Below are 14,886 nucleotides of genomic sequence, written 5' to 3' on the forward strand. Positions count from 1 at the left end.
ATCTCCAGAGTCATATCCTCTTTTAACATTACTCCCCAGTGTTAACTCACTCCAGCATGTTATAAAATACTCTTAATTAACGTGGTCCCCCCCGCAAACGTGGCTTGTTCCTTTCCACCCACACGGCCCTAGGATACAATCTTGAATTTGTCCCCAGTGAATGAGATTCTGTTTGTGTTAGGTCAATTCCCAAACTTCCCAAGGTCATGGAGCATTTTGGAACTGGAAAGGCTTGAAAACCATCTAAGCCCCTCGCACTTTATATGGCTTCAGAGGCATTGTGACTTACCCATGGCCAGAAAGCAAGTTAGTGGACTAGGAGTCCACTCCTGACTCTTTTGTTGCAACAACCTGCCTCTTGCCCTCACCTAATGCACCCAGAATTACTCTCCCTTTTCCTCCCTTCACCCCATTTCTCATCACAGTTACCAGAGACTAACTTAGTGCCTGGCACACAGATGCTGCTGAATGAATGTTTGCTGATTTGAATTCAATGATTTCAACTTACCAGGAGGAAAATAATCTACTAAGATTAATTTATTGTAAAGTGTGCATGACTGATTACTCCCCTCTAATTCTTCAGAGTTTTGCATTTGAAAATTTTTTCAAAGATTTTTTTTTTTCAACCAAATTAGTTTGTAGAACTTCAGGAGATGTAGGATTATTTGGGGGCTAGAGAGAACTTCCTAAAGTAACTCAAATCACTATACAGTACTCACAGCACAAGCCAACACATGGTGGTGTTGTTGGGTGCAGTCAAGTCGGTTCCGATTTATAGCAACCCTATGTACAACAGAATGAAACACTGCCTAGTCCTGTGCCATCCTCACAATCATTTATGCTTGAGCCCATTGTTGCAGCCACTGTGTCAGTCCATCTCGCTGAGGGTCTCCCTCTTTTTTGCTGACCCTCTACTCTACCAAGCATGATGTCCTTCTCCAGGAACTGGTCCCTCCTGATAACATGTCCAAAGTATGTGAGATGAAGTCTCACCATCCTTGCTTCTAATGAGCATTCTAGCTGCACTTCTTTCAAGACAGATCTGTTTGTTCTTCTGGCAGGCCACGGCATATTCAATATTCTTCGCCAACACTATAATTCAAAAGCATTGATTCTTCTTCCGTCTTCCTTACTCATTGTCCAGCTTTCGCATGCATATGAGGAGACTGAAAACACCTTGGCTTGGGTCAGGCGCACCTTAGTCCTTAAAGTGACATCTTTGCTTTTTAACACTTTAAAGAGGTCTTTTGCAGCAGATTTGCCCAGTGAAATGCATCGTTTGATTTCTTGACTGCTGCTTCCACGGGTGTGGACTGTGGATCCAAGTAAAATGAAATCCTTTACAACTTCAATACTTTCGCCATTTATTATGATGTTGCTTATTGGTTCAGTTGTGAAGATTTCTGTTTTCTTTATGTTGAGGTGTAATCCATTCTGAAGGCTGTGGTCTTTGATCTTCATCAGTGCTTCAACTCCTCTTCACTTTCAGCAAACAAGGCTGTGTCATCTGCATATCACAGGTTGCTAATGAGTCTTCCTCTAATCCTGATGCTGCACTCTTTTTCATATAGTCCAGCTTCTCAGATTATTTACCTACCACACAGATTGAATAGGTATGGTGAAAGGATACAACCCTGATGCACATCTTTCCTGACTTTAAACCACACGGTATCCCCTTGTTCTGTTCAAATGACTGCCGCTTGGTCTAATTAAGGTTTCTCATGAACACAATTAAGAGTTCTGGAATTCCCATTCTTTGCAATGTTATCTGTAATTTGTTATGATCCACATGGCTGAATGCCTTTGCATAGTCAATAAAACACAGGTAAACATCTTTCTGGTAGTCTCTGCTTTTAGTCATGATCCATCTGACATCAGCAATGATATCCCTCGTTCCACGTCTTCTGAATCTGGCTTGAATTTCTGGCAGTTTCCTGTCAATATACTCCTACAACTGCTTTTGAATTATCTTCAGTAAAATTTTACTTGTGTGTGATATTAATGGTATTATTCGATAATTTCGACATTCTGTTGGATCATCTTTCTTTGGAATGGGTACAAATATGGATCTCTTCTAGTTGGTTGGCCAGGTAGCTGTCTTCCAAATTTCTTGGCATAGAGGAGTAGGCACTTCCAGCGCTGCATCTGTTTGCTGAAACATCGCAGTTGGTATTCTGCCAATTCTGGACCTTGTTTTTTGTCAAGGCTTTCAGTGCAGCTTGGATCTCTTCCTTCAGTACCATCGGTTCTTGACCATATGCTACCTCCTGAAATGGCTGAATGTCGACCAGTTCTTTTTTGGTACAGTGACTCTGTGTATTCCTTCCATCTTCTTTTGCTACTTCCTGCGTCAGTCAGTATTTTTCCTGTAGAATCCTTCAATATTGCGACTTGAGGCTTGAATTTTTTCTTCAGTTCTTTTAGCTTGAGAAATGCCAAGCGTGTTCTTCCCTTTTGGTTTTCTAACTCTAGGTCTTTGCACATTTCATTATAATACTTTGTCTTCTCGAGCGGTCCTTTGAAATCTTCCGTTCAGCTCTTTTACTTCATCATTTCTTCCATTCGCTTTAGCTACTCTACCTTCCAGAGAAACTTTCAGACTCTCTTCTGACATCCATTTTGGTTTTTTCTTTCTTTTCAGTCTTTTTAATGACCTCTTGCTTTCTTCATTTATGATATTCTTGATGTCATTCCACAACTCGTCTGGTCTTTGGTCATTAGTGTTCAATGTATCAAATCTATTCTTGAGATGATCTCTAAATTCAAGTGGGATATACTCAAGGTCGTACTTTGGCTCTCGTGGACTCGTTCTAATCTTCTTCAGTTTCAACCTGAAATTGCATATGAGCAACTGATGGTCTATTCCACAGTCAGGCCTTGTTCTGACGGATGATATTGAGCTTTTCCATATTCTCTTTCCACAGATGAATAGTTAATTTGATTCCTGGGTATTCCATCTGGTATTCCACGTGTATAGTCACCGTTTATGTTGTTGAAAACGGTACTTGCATGGTGAGGTGCAGTATACGTAGCATGTGTTCTACTCCATACATGTGTGTTCACACTCTTAACCACTAGGGGGAGCTCAAGGCTCCCTCTCCTCCACCACCTCCACTCCTGGCCATAGGATCAGCCAGGAAGTTGGTAAATTGATTTGGTCATTTTATGGGGCTATGGGGTTGCGGACATGGCCCTTACCTTTAAACCAACCCATATGATTTAAAGCCTGGGAGCTGGATCTTCCCTAGTTAGGCCTGCAGAGGCTGGATTAGGCTAGTTTTAGGAAGAAATTACTTTGCATCCTCTCCTGGGCCCCACCTTTCCTGGAGATTAGAATGGCAATGACAGTGGGTGAGTAGTCAGGCATGGGCCCAGGAGCATGGTGCCAAGAAGCCACTCCACCACCCACTTTTAGTGCTGTAGGGCATTCAGACCTCCCCTCCTGAGAAGCAGCACAATGGCCTCCCACCCTTCCCATACAGCTCCAAACTTCTCTCTTCTTTCAGAGGGGTGGCGCACCTGGTTTGCTTTCTGAAAGTGGCGTTTTCTGAGGGCTCACAGGGCTACTGCTTGGGATTTCTCTGTAGGAGGATGAGGCCCGGAGAGTCACCGCTCCCTTGCCGGTACAGATTTTTGTAGGATCCATGTCTGAAAATAAAAGACCCAAAAGAAAAGCCTGAATCCAAGATTCACAAAGGAAGAAAGCAACAGTCAGCTAGCAAACGGTTACAGCTGGGGAATGAGATGAACCTGTTTACAGCCACATGCAGTCTTCAAACACTTGTGATCAATGAAAATTAACTTGTAGGTGGTGGAGAGGGCCAAGCCCTGTGTTCAGAGGTTTGCTGCCACGCATCATGAGGTTAGGGGAAAAAGGAGGCAACAATGAATTCCGAGTAAATGTATGAGTTCAATATCAGCAGAAAACATTTCAAAATGAAAGCAGGTTTATTCCTTTTATTAAATGAAGTTTAGGCGGGTGAGCAGATTTCTGACCAATTAGTTAGAAAGTTCAAGAAAGAGTTTATGTAAGACTTCTCAGGCTTCCAGATCACCCTTCATATAAAAGAACAAGTTGGTAACCTAGCGAAATCAGGTGGTTGTTTGAGGAGAATCACTGTTCCTTGCAGTTCTCCAATGAGAAAAGGAAAGAAAATCTCCTGCAGCAGCAAGTCAAGCCCCCTGAAATGACGAGACAAAAGGATACGCTGCCTGGGGAGGAAGATCATGGGTGACAGTGCCTCACATTCCAAACTTAATGACGAAAACTCACACCAAAGAAAACTACAGTCTCACAATAGCCTAACAACAGACCCAGGTCATCTTAAAGAGTTCCATTTAGAAGGATTTCAATATCAGCTTCAAACAATCTAGATGGCCACCCTCCAGGAAAGTCAGTAATGAGGAGACAGGCAACTGTTGCAGACCACATGGTTCTAGAAGGCACAGGTGCTGAATGTTTCTGTCTGTGCAGCTGAGCTGAACTAAACTCCATGGTTGCTTTTTGCAAATTGCTCACAGGCTGGATCCTGACCTAAAATTAGCAAGATTAGGATTATGGGCTAAAGTGCAAGGAGGCGCTGGGCAGGATGTGGACTCAGATATCCAACTCCTCCCCACCCTGGGCCAGGGCAGAGAAGCAAAGCCTCTTCTCCCCATTTTCCACTCCAGCAGCCCCTTCCTGACAGCTCAGAAAGGCTGATCATCAGTGCTCCAGAAGAGAACAGATCTGCCCTGTCAGCACCTCTTCCAGTGAAAGCCAGGCACAAAACACAATGTATGGCAGAGCATCTGACTTGTCCAACCTCATCAAGAGGATAAGTGACTGATGTCACAAAACGATTGGGCAAACTGGTTCACAGTGATTTCCAAACAGTGAGGGACAATCTGACAGATACAGCCCATCAATCGGTTCCAGGGCTCACAGCCAGGTTTGTCCAACTCCTGAAAGCACCAGCAGGATAAAGCACCACCTATGCCTCACTTGGGAATCCTGGTGGCACAGTGGTTAAGGACTCAGCTTCTAACCAAAGGTTAGCAGTTTGAACCCACCAGCTGCTCTGTGGGAGAAAGGTGTAGCAGTCTGTTTCTGTAAAGATTTACAGCCTTGGAAACTCTATGGGGCAATTCCACTCTGTCCTATAAGGTCACTATGAGTTGGAATCAACTTGACAGCCAACAGGTTTGGTTTGGTTTTGGTATGCCTCACTTGGGGATCTATGGGTGGCGCAAATGGTTTGTGCTTCACTACTAACTGAAAAGTTCGTGATTTGAACCTATTCAGTGACTCCCCAGAAGCAAGCCCTAGAAATCTGCTTCTGTAAAGATTAAAGCCAAATAACAAAGCTTATTAAGAAAATGTTCTGCATCCTACTTTGGTGAGTGGCGTCTGGGTCTTAAAAGCTAGCGAGCGGCCATCTAAGATGCATCAATTGGTCCCAACCACTTGGAGTAAAGGAGAACAAAGAACACCAAAGACACAAGGAAAAGTATTAGCCCAAGAGACAGAATGGGCCACATAAACCAGAGACTTCATCAGCCTGAGACCAGAAGAACTAGATGGTGCCCAGCTACCACCAATGAACGTCCCCTGGACTCTGTATCAGCTCAGAACTAAAACAATTTCCGAGGTCAACTCTTCAGACAGGGATTGGACTGGACTGTGGGACATAAAGTGATACTCATGAAGAATGTGCCTCTTAGTCAAGTAGATACAAGAGACCAAAGGGGCAGCTCCTGTCCAGAGGTGAGCTGGGAAGGCAGAGAGTTAGGAGCTGGTTGAATGTTCATGGGGAATCAGGTGCGGAGGGGAGGAGTGTGCTGTCGCAGAATGGGGTGAGCGGTTGGGGTCTCATAACAATATATGTAAAAAAAAATTTTGTTTGTATGGGAGACTAACTTGAAATATAAACTTCATTTAATTACAACAAAAACAACAAAAAAGATTACAGCCAAGAAAACCTTATGGAACTCAGTTCTACTCTAATACACGGGATCACCATGAGTCAGAATCAACTCGGCAGTAGTGAGCTTTTTGGGGGAGAGGGGAGGTGGGGTATGCCTCACTTGTCCCATTTTGTACAGAAGGAAGCTTTGAGATAGAGCCGAAATCTGAACTGCACCCCAGAGGAAGGAAGTGACTGCAGGTGAAGTGGGGGTTGGGGCACTCTGGGGGCATTACAGAGGCAAGTCTAAGGTTTGGCATCCAAGGCAGCTGCTTCAGATTCAGCCCAATCCAGAGGTTCCCTGCAAGCCCAAGTTAATTCTGGGAGAGACTGGAGTTTTAAATAAAGTATTGGGAATTGGAAAGCTGCAGCGAGAGCCAGACCCACCCTAGAGTATATTTTGGCCTCTGGACTGATAGTTCTCTTAAAGAGCGGAGGAGCAAGGCATCTGTTCTCAGTTCTCCACACTTGCTGGCTCACAAACACACAGTCACATACGCACAGAGAGGAAGAAAGGAAACAAACCAACAACGGGAGAGAGAATGTCTCCTAAACATGCAAGGATTAAGCCTCAAAGTATTTGTTAGAAGGAAGGAAGGAGAAAGGAAACAGGATCTGCTAACAGTTAAAAAAGGAACAAACCAAAGGAGAGATACCTGTCCGGAGTACTAGGCCTGCAGAGTGTTTCACTGTCTTCACGGGAATTATTTTAACAGCAGAAATAGAGCGTGCACGTAAAGGGTCGGCAGTGGCTGAAAACACAAAACGGTAAATGGTGCATCCAGAAGGAACATTTGGGAAACACTCAGGCAGTTGAGGAACTGAGCAGGGACAATAGGAGGAAGTCGCCCACACGAAAAGAATAATACAAAGAGCAGTAGATGCAGTAATTAAAAATAACCTTTCTCTCTTTTAGGGTTATAGACCAATACGGCAGAGCCCTCCCTCCAACATCACCCAGATACAGTTGGTCAGGGTTTATCTGTGCCTCCTGCCACACCGGGAGCTTGCCAAAGCCCTGGACAAAGAGATTTACAGAGACACAGATGGCCTGGCAAACAGAGGAAGGGGAGAGCAATTAGAGTCTAAGGCGTCCCTTGGGAGAACGCTGGACGTCCACACTGGGGGGAGGCCCAAGGAAGCAAGCTATGGCCCGTAGGCCCCAGATGAGAGAAGGAAGGAAAAGAACAAGTCTGTTAGTTACCTGGTCCCTTCAGCCATCACAGATGCTTCCCCCAAATCATAACTTCTAGGGTCCTGGGTCTGCTCTGCCAATCATATCCCTCTTGTCCCAAGCAAGTGAGAACCCCCATCTGCTGGGCAGCAGATGGTCTTACTTAAATCCACTCTTTCCTGGTCAAGAGGGAGCCAAGCATCCAAGTGCAATCTCAAGACTCTGGGCAGCACCCAGGTGGCACAGACCAGGATCCAGACACCCAGCTGAACTTTCAGGAGGGCTGGGATAACTGCCTAGGATGCAGTCACACTGGTGTCCTTAAGTCTTGGGTGGTCCTGGTTATCTACCTGCAGGGTTCCTTGGGCTCCTTGCCTCCCCAGATTCTGAAGTCTCAATGGTGGGCACATCCCTAAACCCTCCTTCCCAGAGCAAGCCTGTTGTGAGGCATCCTCTCGGCCCCTCTCTCCAACGGAAATAAAGAGAGCAGGGAGCTCATGTGCTAGGGTGCCAATGCTGCTCCAGTGAATGCCACCTGGAGGTCTTGTGGCCACAGATAATGCCTGGGGGACACGGCTGTTTGGGAAGCAAGACTGTCGCTGATGAATCAGCCATCGTGCTGGCAAGCCAGTCAAAGGGGGATGGGGGAGGGAAGGCACTTCAGCGGCAGACAGCGCACCCTCCAGTCCATTGTGCTACCACTGCCTATAGCGTAGGACACTCAGTAACTAAGTTAATAACAATACTCCACATATAAAGATACAAAATACTTTCACAGCAATTCTAATGACTGCTCCTATGACCATCTGGGAGCCTGGCTGGGTGGGAGGAGTTTTGTTACCATTTCCAGGTAAAGAAGCAAGAGGCTCAGAGAGCTGCTCAGAGTCATTCAGGTCCTAAGTGGAGAGACGGAGACTAGAGCTCTACTGTCCTGGCTCCTGGTTTAGAGACTGCCCCAGGCCACCCCGATGACCCTCAGGATACATCTGCCTCCTTCTTTCCAGCCAAAGGTGGGTCTTACCAAGGAAAGGGTGGAATCCATTTCTATCTGCCAACCTTCCCTCCCCCTCTTCGAGTCTCTTGTATAAATGAATTCACAGGGATGGGGTTGGTGGCCCCGCAGGTTTTAAAAGCATGGAAACACCCACCCCTTTCCATACTCCTCACTGGATGCTTAACCACTCCCCTGTACCCACTCTGCCGTACGGTCCTTCAACATTCCCGAAGTGCAACTTAGCCAGGATTGTCGGAGACCCCAAGACCACAGCAGACACAGCCCCACACCAAGAATGGAGGAGGCCAGCTGGCAGGGAAGCAAAGAAGCAAGGAAAACAGGACCGTGCCACCGAGGAAGCCACCCCCAAGCCAAGCAAGCCCCGTTCTCCCCACCTCCTCCCACTCTGTATGCTCTCCCTCTCTGACGGGCTCCTTCAGAGTCTCCGCTTCACCTTGTCTCAAAAGATATAGTTGACTGAACCAGATGGAAATTACAATCAAAGGCCAAACATGTCAAACTCTGAAATTATTCTTTGACAGCTGTTGCATTTTGACTTAAATACTCAATGCCAGGATTTTTGCCCTTCCTTTCTCATACCATAAAATCTAGTTGGATGAACGTACACAGAATCACTGGAACCCAGAATTTGAGCGCGGCATTAAATACTGCAGATTATCAAACTCCCTCATTTTACAGATGAGGAAACCCATACCCGAAAAGATAAAGGGTTTCCCAAGAGGCCTCTGTTTGTGAGCAGCAGAGTTGGGACTTGACCCCAGATCTCATCACTCCAACTCAAGCGCTCCTTGAACACTGCATCAGTCAGCCCTGCTGCCTGGCTGTTTGGGCAGCCACGGTGAGAACGTCAGGATGACAGACCCCAGGGCAAAAAGGGCCTTAAAGGTCATCTTCTCCACCATTTATTTTACATTTAAATCTTTCATAAGGAAGTTTTAAAGGCTGAAAATACAAAACGATACACATGAAACTAATGCCGCTGCAGTAACTGATTTTAATGCCTAAAGGTCAGGACTGTGAAGGTGTCACTGTTGTGCTCCCGGTGAGGGTGAAATGCCAGCAAAGGGAGATTTCAGGCTGATCAATGCTGTATGCACCAGGCATGAAGAACACCTCCGTCCAGGTATCTGATCGGCTATTCACAGCATCCCTGTGAGCTAGGACCAGTTTTTAATACTGTCATCTCACAGTATGGAAATGGCAGCCTCAGACTCATGAGATGCCAGAATGTGCTCATGGTCTCAGAAAATCAGTGCAGGAAACAGGTCTCCTGTTCATGGCCTGATTGGGCCAATGACTATTCCCACCAGTCAGGCAGGGCAGCCCAGGCCAATGGACTCTGCACCTTCTGGAAAAGCTTTCCAGGACCCAGCCCAGGCTTCTTTTCAAGAGCCTTACCTTTGTCTTGCCCATTATTGCCTGGTGCCAACCCGTTCACCACAGCCTTAGAAGCATCAACATCACATTCTGAAAGAAAGAAAAAGAGCACAAGGCTTATGATCATGTATCCCCAACATCTACTGCATCCCGAGCCAGTGGGGCTGGGGGCAGAGTACAGAGTGAAAACAGATGGGGTCCTGCCCTGGCAGACCTTGGAGTGGTTCCATCCACCCTCATGCATGTCCTGTTCCTGTTGGTTCATCCCCACGCAGGTTTCTTGGGTTTGGGGACAGGTCCCTAAGGTGTCATTGGAGGGCTCCGACAATGCTGTGTGGCCTGAACCAGTGAAGACACAAAGGCTCTTTGGGAAGGGAGTGTGTTGTGGTGATGTACATTCTCTTGCCTCCTTGCTATGACTTCCTTACTGGTATTTTAAAAAAATCCACATAATACCCTCTAAATGGCCTCTCCTGCATGACAAAGACCTATCTTCCTAGTCTATCTTAGCCTGGAAGCTCTGCTAAAGCCTGTTTAGCATCATAGCAACACACAAGCCTCCACTGACAGACAGGTGGTAGCTGTACATGAGGTGCGCTGGCCAGGAATTGAACTCAGGTCTCCCACATGGAAGGCGAGAATTCTGCCACTGAACCACCAATGCCTCATGCTATGTACTTTAATCCTCACAAAATTCCAATGAGTTGGTGCTGTTATTATGACCATTTTACAGAGGAGAATGCAGAGAAGGGTCTGCCACAAACCTGAGGCCACACAGGCAGTGTGATGAAGCCACGGTGTGATTTAGGCTGTTCCACCCCAGAGTCCTCCTTGCCCCTAACAATACACTATCCTGCATAGTTTAGGATTTGGCTAAAAGGCACTGTATGTAAATAAATGAGAAGGCTTGTTTTAATTGATAGATTAAACTCTAGATAACACTCTAGAAATAATGCAGGATTAGGAGGTCCTAGAAGGAGCAGGAAGGTGGTTGTCACTGTGATGTCCACATAATCACCCCCTACCCCCACCTGGTCTGCTGGTCTCCAGGGCATGCTCAGAAGCCAAGCTGGGCCTTAATCTCCAGATGGAAGCTTCTTTGCCTGGAAGCCTAGACTGGAAACCTGACAACTCCTGGCTGCACAATAAGTAAGTCTGTTCCCTTCACTGTCTTCCCCAGCCCATGCTTTCCACCCCAGCCTAAAACTAAAAATACTCAAATCCAGTCATCTGTTTAGGTGCTTGATTTTTACTATCAAAGGCATAACAAAAGGGTGAGCAAGCTGCTCTGCCAGCCTCTGTGAAGGAAGTGTTGGATTAGCTCACGCCCTGGGGCAACGGCAGTCTATCTGCTTACTTTTGCTGCAGTCACAAGGATTAAGGAATGCCACTGAGGTGTATGCATATGTCAAAACTGATCAAACTGTATATTTAAAATACGTACAGTTTATCCTTGGCCGATTATATCTCAATAAAGCTGTTAATAGAGGGGGAAAGAGTAATTGTAAAGATTAAAGACATGGTGCATATAAAGAGCATAGTTCTGAATACATAGTAGGTGCTCAATAAATTATTAATAACAAAAGTGGTGATGATGATGATGATCTATGACAAAGCTTGGGTTCTCACCAAAATCTCAAAAAATAAAAAATAAAATGCCGCCGACGCCTTCAGAGTACGTGTGAAATCTGGATAAGCTGCCAAGAGAAGCTTCGCTAAGGACAGAAAGAATAGTTTAAAATGACTTACCAGAGCTCATGGTGATGTCAGACAGGTCTTCTGCAAGTGGGGCTCTGAATCGCTCTGTAGAAAACAAACACCACACAACGGAATCAATGAATGGCAGGTTCAAGAGAAATTCTGTTTATCTTCTTTAGCATTAAAAGTACAAATACCACGAGCCTTGCTACCACAGAGCTGAAGTAGGAATCAGTCGGCCAGGCCTTGAGGACATCACTCACCCTCCCTGCACTCAGTCTTGTCACTCGTAGTTGGTTTAGATGCTATCCCAGATCTCTTCCAGCTCTAACGTTTTATGAAAAATCTCAAGTCACATGAGTGCACATGGGTCAAAGAAAGGGTGAAGGGAAGAACCAAATTTTAGGACAAAGAGGTAAAGTCACAACACAAACTGATTATCAGAGGTTACTAATAATACTAGTGAACACTTACATATAGCATTTTCTATGCATGAGGAAATGTTCAAGTGTTTTAAATATATTAACACATTTGAACCTCACAACAACCCTATGTGAAAAGTACTGTATTTAACACAGATGAGGAAACTGAGGCATTGAGAGGCGAAGTAACTTGCCTACCTAGGTGGTGGAGTTGATACTGGAACCCAGGTGGTGTTATTCTAAGGCCCAAGTTCTTAGGGGCTGCACTTTACTGCCCTTAGGTGGGACCACATTCCATTTACTGAGCACCGATGTGCTAACTGATAATCGTCTGATTTAGTATGGTCTCAAATCAAGGAAAGCTTAAATTGTACAGGCAATGCACTAACATATCCAGAAAATCTCTTCCTGAGGTATAATTTCCACACAACAAAATATATCCATTTTAATTGTTCAATTTGATAAGTTTTGACAAGTATATACAGTCTTATAACCACTACCACCACAATTATGATATAAATAATTTCCATCACCTCCAAAAGTTCTCTTGCGCCCCCCATAGTAAAATCCCATCCCAAGTCCCTGGCAACCACTGATCTGCTGTCTGTCACTAGAGTTTTACCTTTTCCAGAATTTTACATAAACGGAATCATAGTGTATGTAATCTTTGTGCCTGGCTTCTTTCACTTAACACAATACTTTATAAATCAACTAGCCACATATGTTTAGGTCCATTTCTAGACTCTATTCTGTTCCATTGATCTATATCATCTATCTTTATGCCAATAACATGCTGTCTTGATTACTATAGTTTTATAAGTCTTGAAATCAGGTAGTGTGAGTCCTCCAACTTCATTCCTTTCAAAATTATGTTGGCTATTCTAAGAGGTCCTCTGCATTCCTATACAAAGTTTAGAATCATTTTGCAAATTTCTACCAAAAAAAAAAAATTTAAAAGTTGGCTGGGTTTTATTGGGATCATATGGAATCTGTACATCAAGCTGGGGAAAACTAACATTTACAATATTGAGTTCCAATTCATGAGTATAGCATATTTCTCCCTTTATTTGGGTCTTCTTTAATTTTTCTTGGCAATGTTTTGTACTTTTCAGAATACAAGTCTTGCACATACTTTGAACAGCAAAGTCCTAGAGAACAAAACTGAAGGTCAGATAATTTGAAAAGCCAAGTCTTCAGGATATGTAGAACCTTGCTACCTAAAGTGCGGTCCACAGGTCAGCAGCACTGGTATCAGCTGGGAGCTTATTAAAGATGCAGAAGCTCAGTACATCAATATTCATCGAAGCACTATTCACAATGTCAAAAGGTAGCATAAAAAATGGCGGGGAGGCGGTGTCTGACCTCCTTCTACCCCACAAGGGGGAAGGAGAACCAAGATCAACAGCCCAAGGCTGATACCAATGAGGGAGAGGTCAGACATGCCTCCTCTCTCCTCCATTTTTACCAATTCTGACACCAACCGTCCCTCACACAGCACTCTCTACTTCTCTGCTGGGTTCGATAATTCATTGCAATGGCCACAGAGAACCCAAAGACCATACTCACAGTTATGAGATTTATTATAAAGGAGGTAACCATTACAGTTCAGGCTCAGGAACACTCAAGATATAGTTCTTCCATCAGGACAGCCTCTTTCCAGCCATGCTCACAGGCACGCCTCTCCCTGGCCCTCAGTCTCTGCCAGAAGGCACTCAGCTTTCTCTCTTGGTGCACTGGGAAGCCCACCACTGCTGTCTCCTGCTGCTGGGTCTCTCCTTCCTTCGTGGTGGGCTCCTCCCTCTCTGCTTTGGAATTGGCTCTCTTCTAAGGCAAAACTGACCAATCCCCTTGGTAGGCCACAATTATCCTATCACACTATCACCTGGGTGGGAGTTACAAGCCCATGACTAGAAAGGCTAAGCACAAAAGTAATTAATGGCACAGCAGGTAGAAACACACAAGTGCCCATAAACAGATGAATGCATAATAAAATGTGGTATATACACACAATGGAATATTATTCATCCACAAACAGAAAGGCAGTTGTGATACATGTTACAACATAGATGAACCTTGAAAACATTATGCTTAGTAAGTCAGACACAGAAGGGCAAACGTTATTACGATCCCACTTATATGAAATATCCAGAATAGGCGATTCATTGAGACAGAAAGTAGACTCCGGGTTACCAGGGGATGGAGGAGGGGGAGTTTCTGCTGAAGGGGTACTGAGTTTCTGTTTAGGGTGATGAAAAACTTTTGGAAACAGACAGTGGTAATGATTGCACAACATGGTTAATGTCAATGAATTTTACATTTAAAATGGTTAAAACGGCAAAATTTTTGTTATATATATTTTACCACAATAATTTTTTTTTTTAATGCAGAAGCTCAGACTCCACCCCAGACCTCCTGAATCAGAATCTGCATTTTAACCAGATCCCCAGGTAATCCCTATGTACTTCGAAGTGTGAGAAGCAATGATGTAGAGAAAACCAGCTCCCTAGCTCATGAATTCTGTAATAGGGATTGCAAGACACAGTATCAAGAGTCTGTATAAAAGACATATACTTTAGTTTCCTTTTGAACACGCTGAGGTCATGCACTAATTTCCTTCCTAGGGGGTTGATTTGCTTACTGTCCTTGGAATTGACAAGGAATGAGAATGCCAGGGGTGAAAAGGAAATCATTCTAAGTCCTTCTCTGCAGCCCAAATCAGCAGTAGCTTTGCCTCTGTCACTGTCAAATACACCGAGACTGTCTGTGTCTGCCCTTCAATAGCTGCCTCAGATTGTTTCTAAACTGAGGAAACATTTGTTCTTTCAGTCAAGGAACGCACAACCTACTGTGTTCCATATGCCCCAGTGGCTTCCATTCCTAGTGTTATGCTACCTCAGATTGTTTCCCAGGACCAAAAGGGCTGTCGTGGTGTCACCCAAATGCTTTTATTTTTAAAATAATTTTAATAATCTAAAAATGATTATGTTTATGTTAAGGTTTTATTTATTCAACTTTATTTTTATTATCTAGTCAACTTTTAAAGCATGACTGAAGATATCTTTCTGATTCAACCATGAAGCCTTCTTAACAGAAACTGCTTATATTCCTTTGCAGTCCTTTCTAAACTTTATCTATAGGCATAAATAGCATTTCCACAGCTGCAAACATATTGTCTGAACAGCTTTGCGTTCTAGTTTTTAAATTAAATATTTTTGTGAACATTTTTTTCTAGGTTTCTGCACAGTCATCATATCC

The 14,886-nt window shown here is 44.4% G+C and overlaps 1 protein-coding gene across 1 annotated transcript in view; it reads right to left on the minus strand.

The window, feature by feature from the left end:
- Positions 1 to 11,310, minus strand: part of SORBS1 (sorbin and SH3 domain containing 1) — a 116,002-nt gene extending 104,692 nt beyond the window's left edge. Inside the window, exons 1-4 of the mRNA XM_004369961.2 lie at positions 11,261 to 11,310; positions 9,533 to 9,601; positions 6,602 to 6,697; positions 3,520 to 3,648 (exon numbers count right to left, since the gene is read on the minus strand). Coding sequence (XP_004370018.1) covers positions 3,520 to 3,648; positions 6,602 to 6,697; positions 9,533 to 9,601; positions 11,261 to 11,270 — 304 coding nt within the window. The 5' untranslated portion in view covers positions 11,271 to 11,310. The remainder of the gene's footprint in view (positions 1 to 3,519; positions 3,649 to 6,601; positions 6,698 to 9,532; positions 9,602 to 11,260) is intronic.
- Between the last annotated feature and the right edge of the window lie 3,576 nt (positions 11,311 to 14,886).

Source organism: Trichechus manatus, unplaced genomic scaffold, assembly GCF_000243295.1.
Source record: "Trichechus manatus latirostris isolate Lorelei unplaced genomic scaffold, TriManLat1.0 scaffold00007, whole genome shotgun sequence".
NCBI classification, from domain to species: Eukaryota; Metazoa; Chordata; class Mammalia; order Sirenia; family Trichechidae; genus Trichechus; species Trichechus manatus.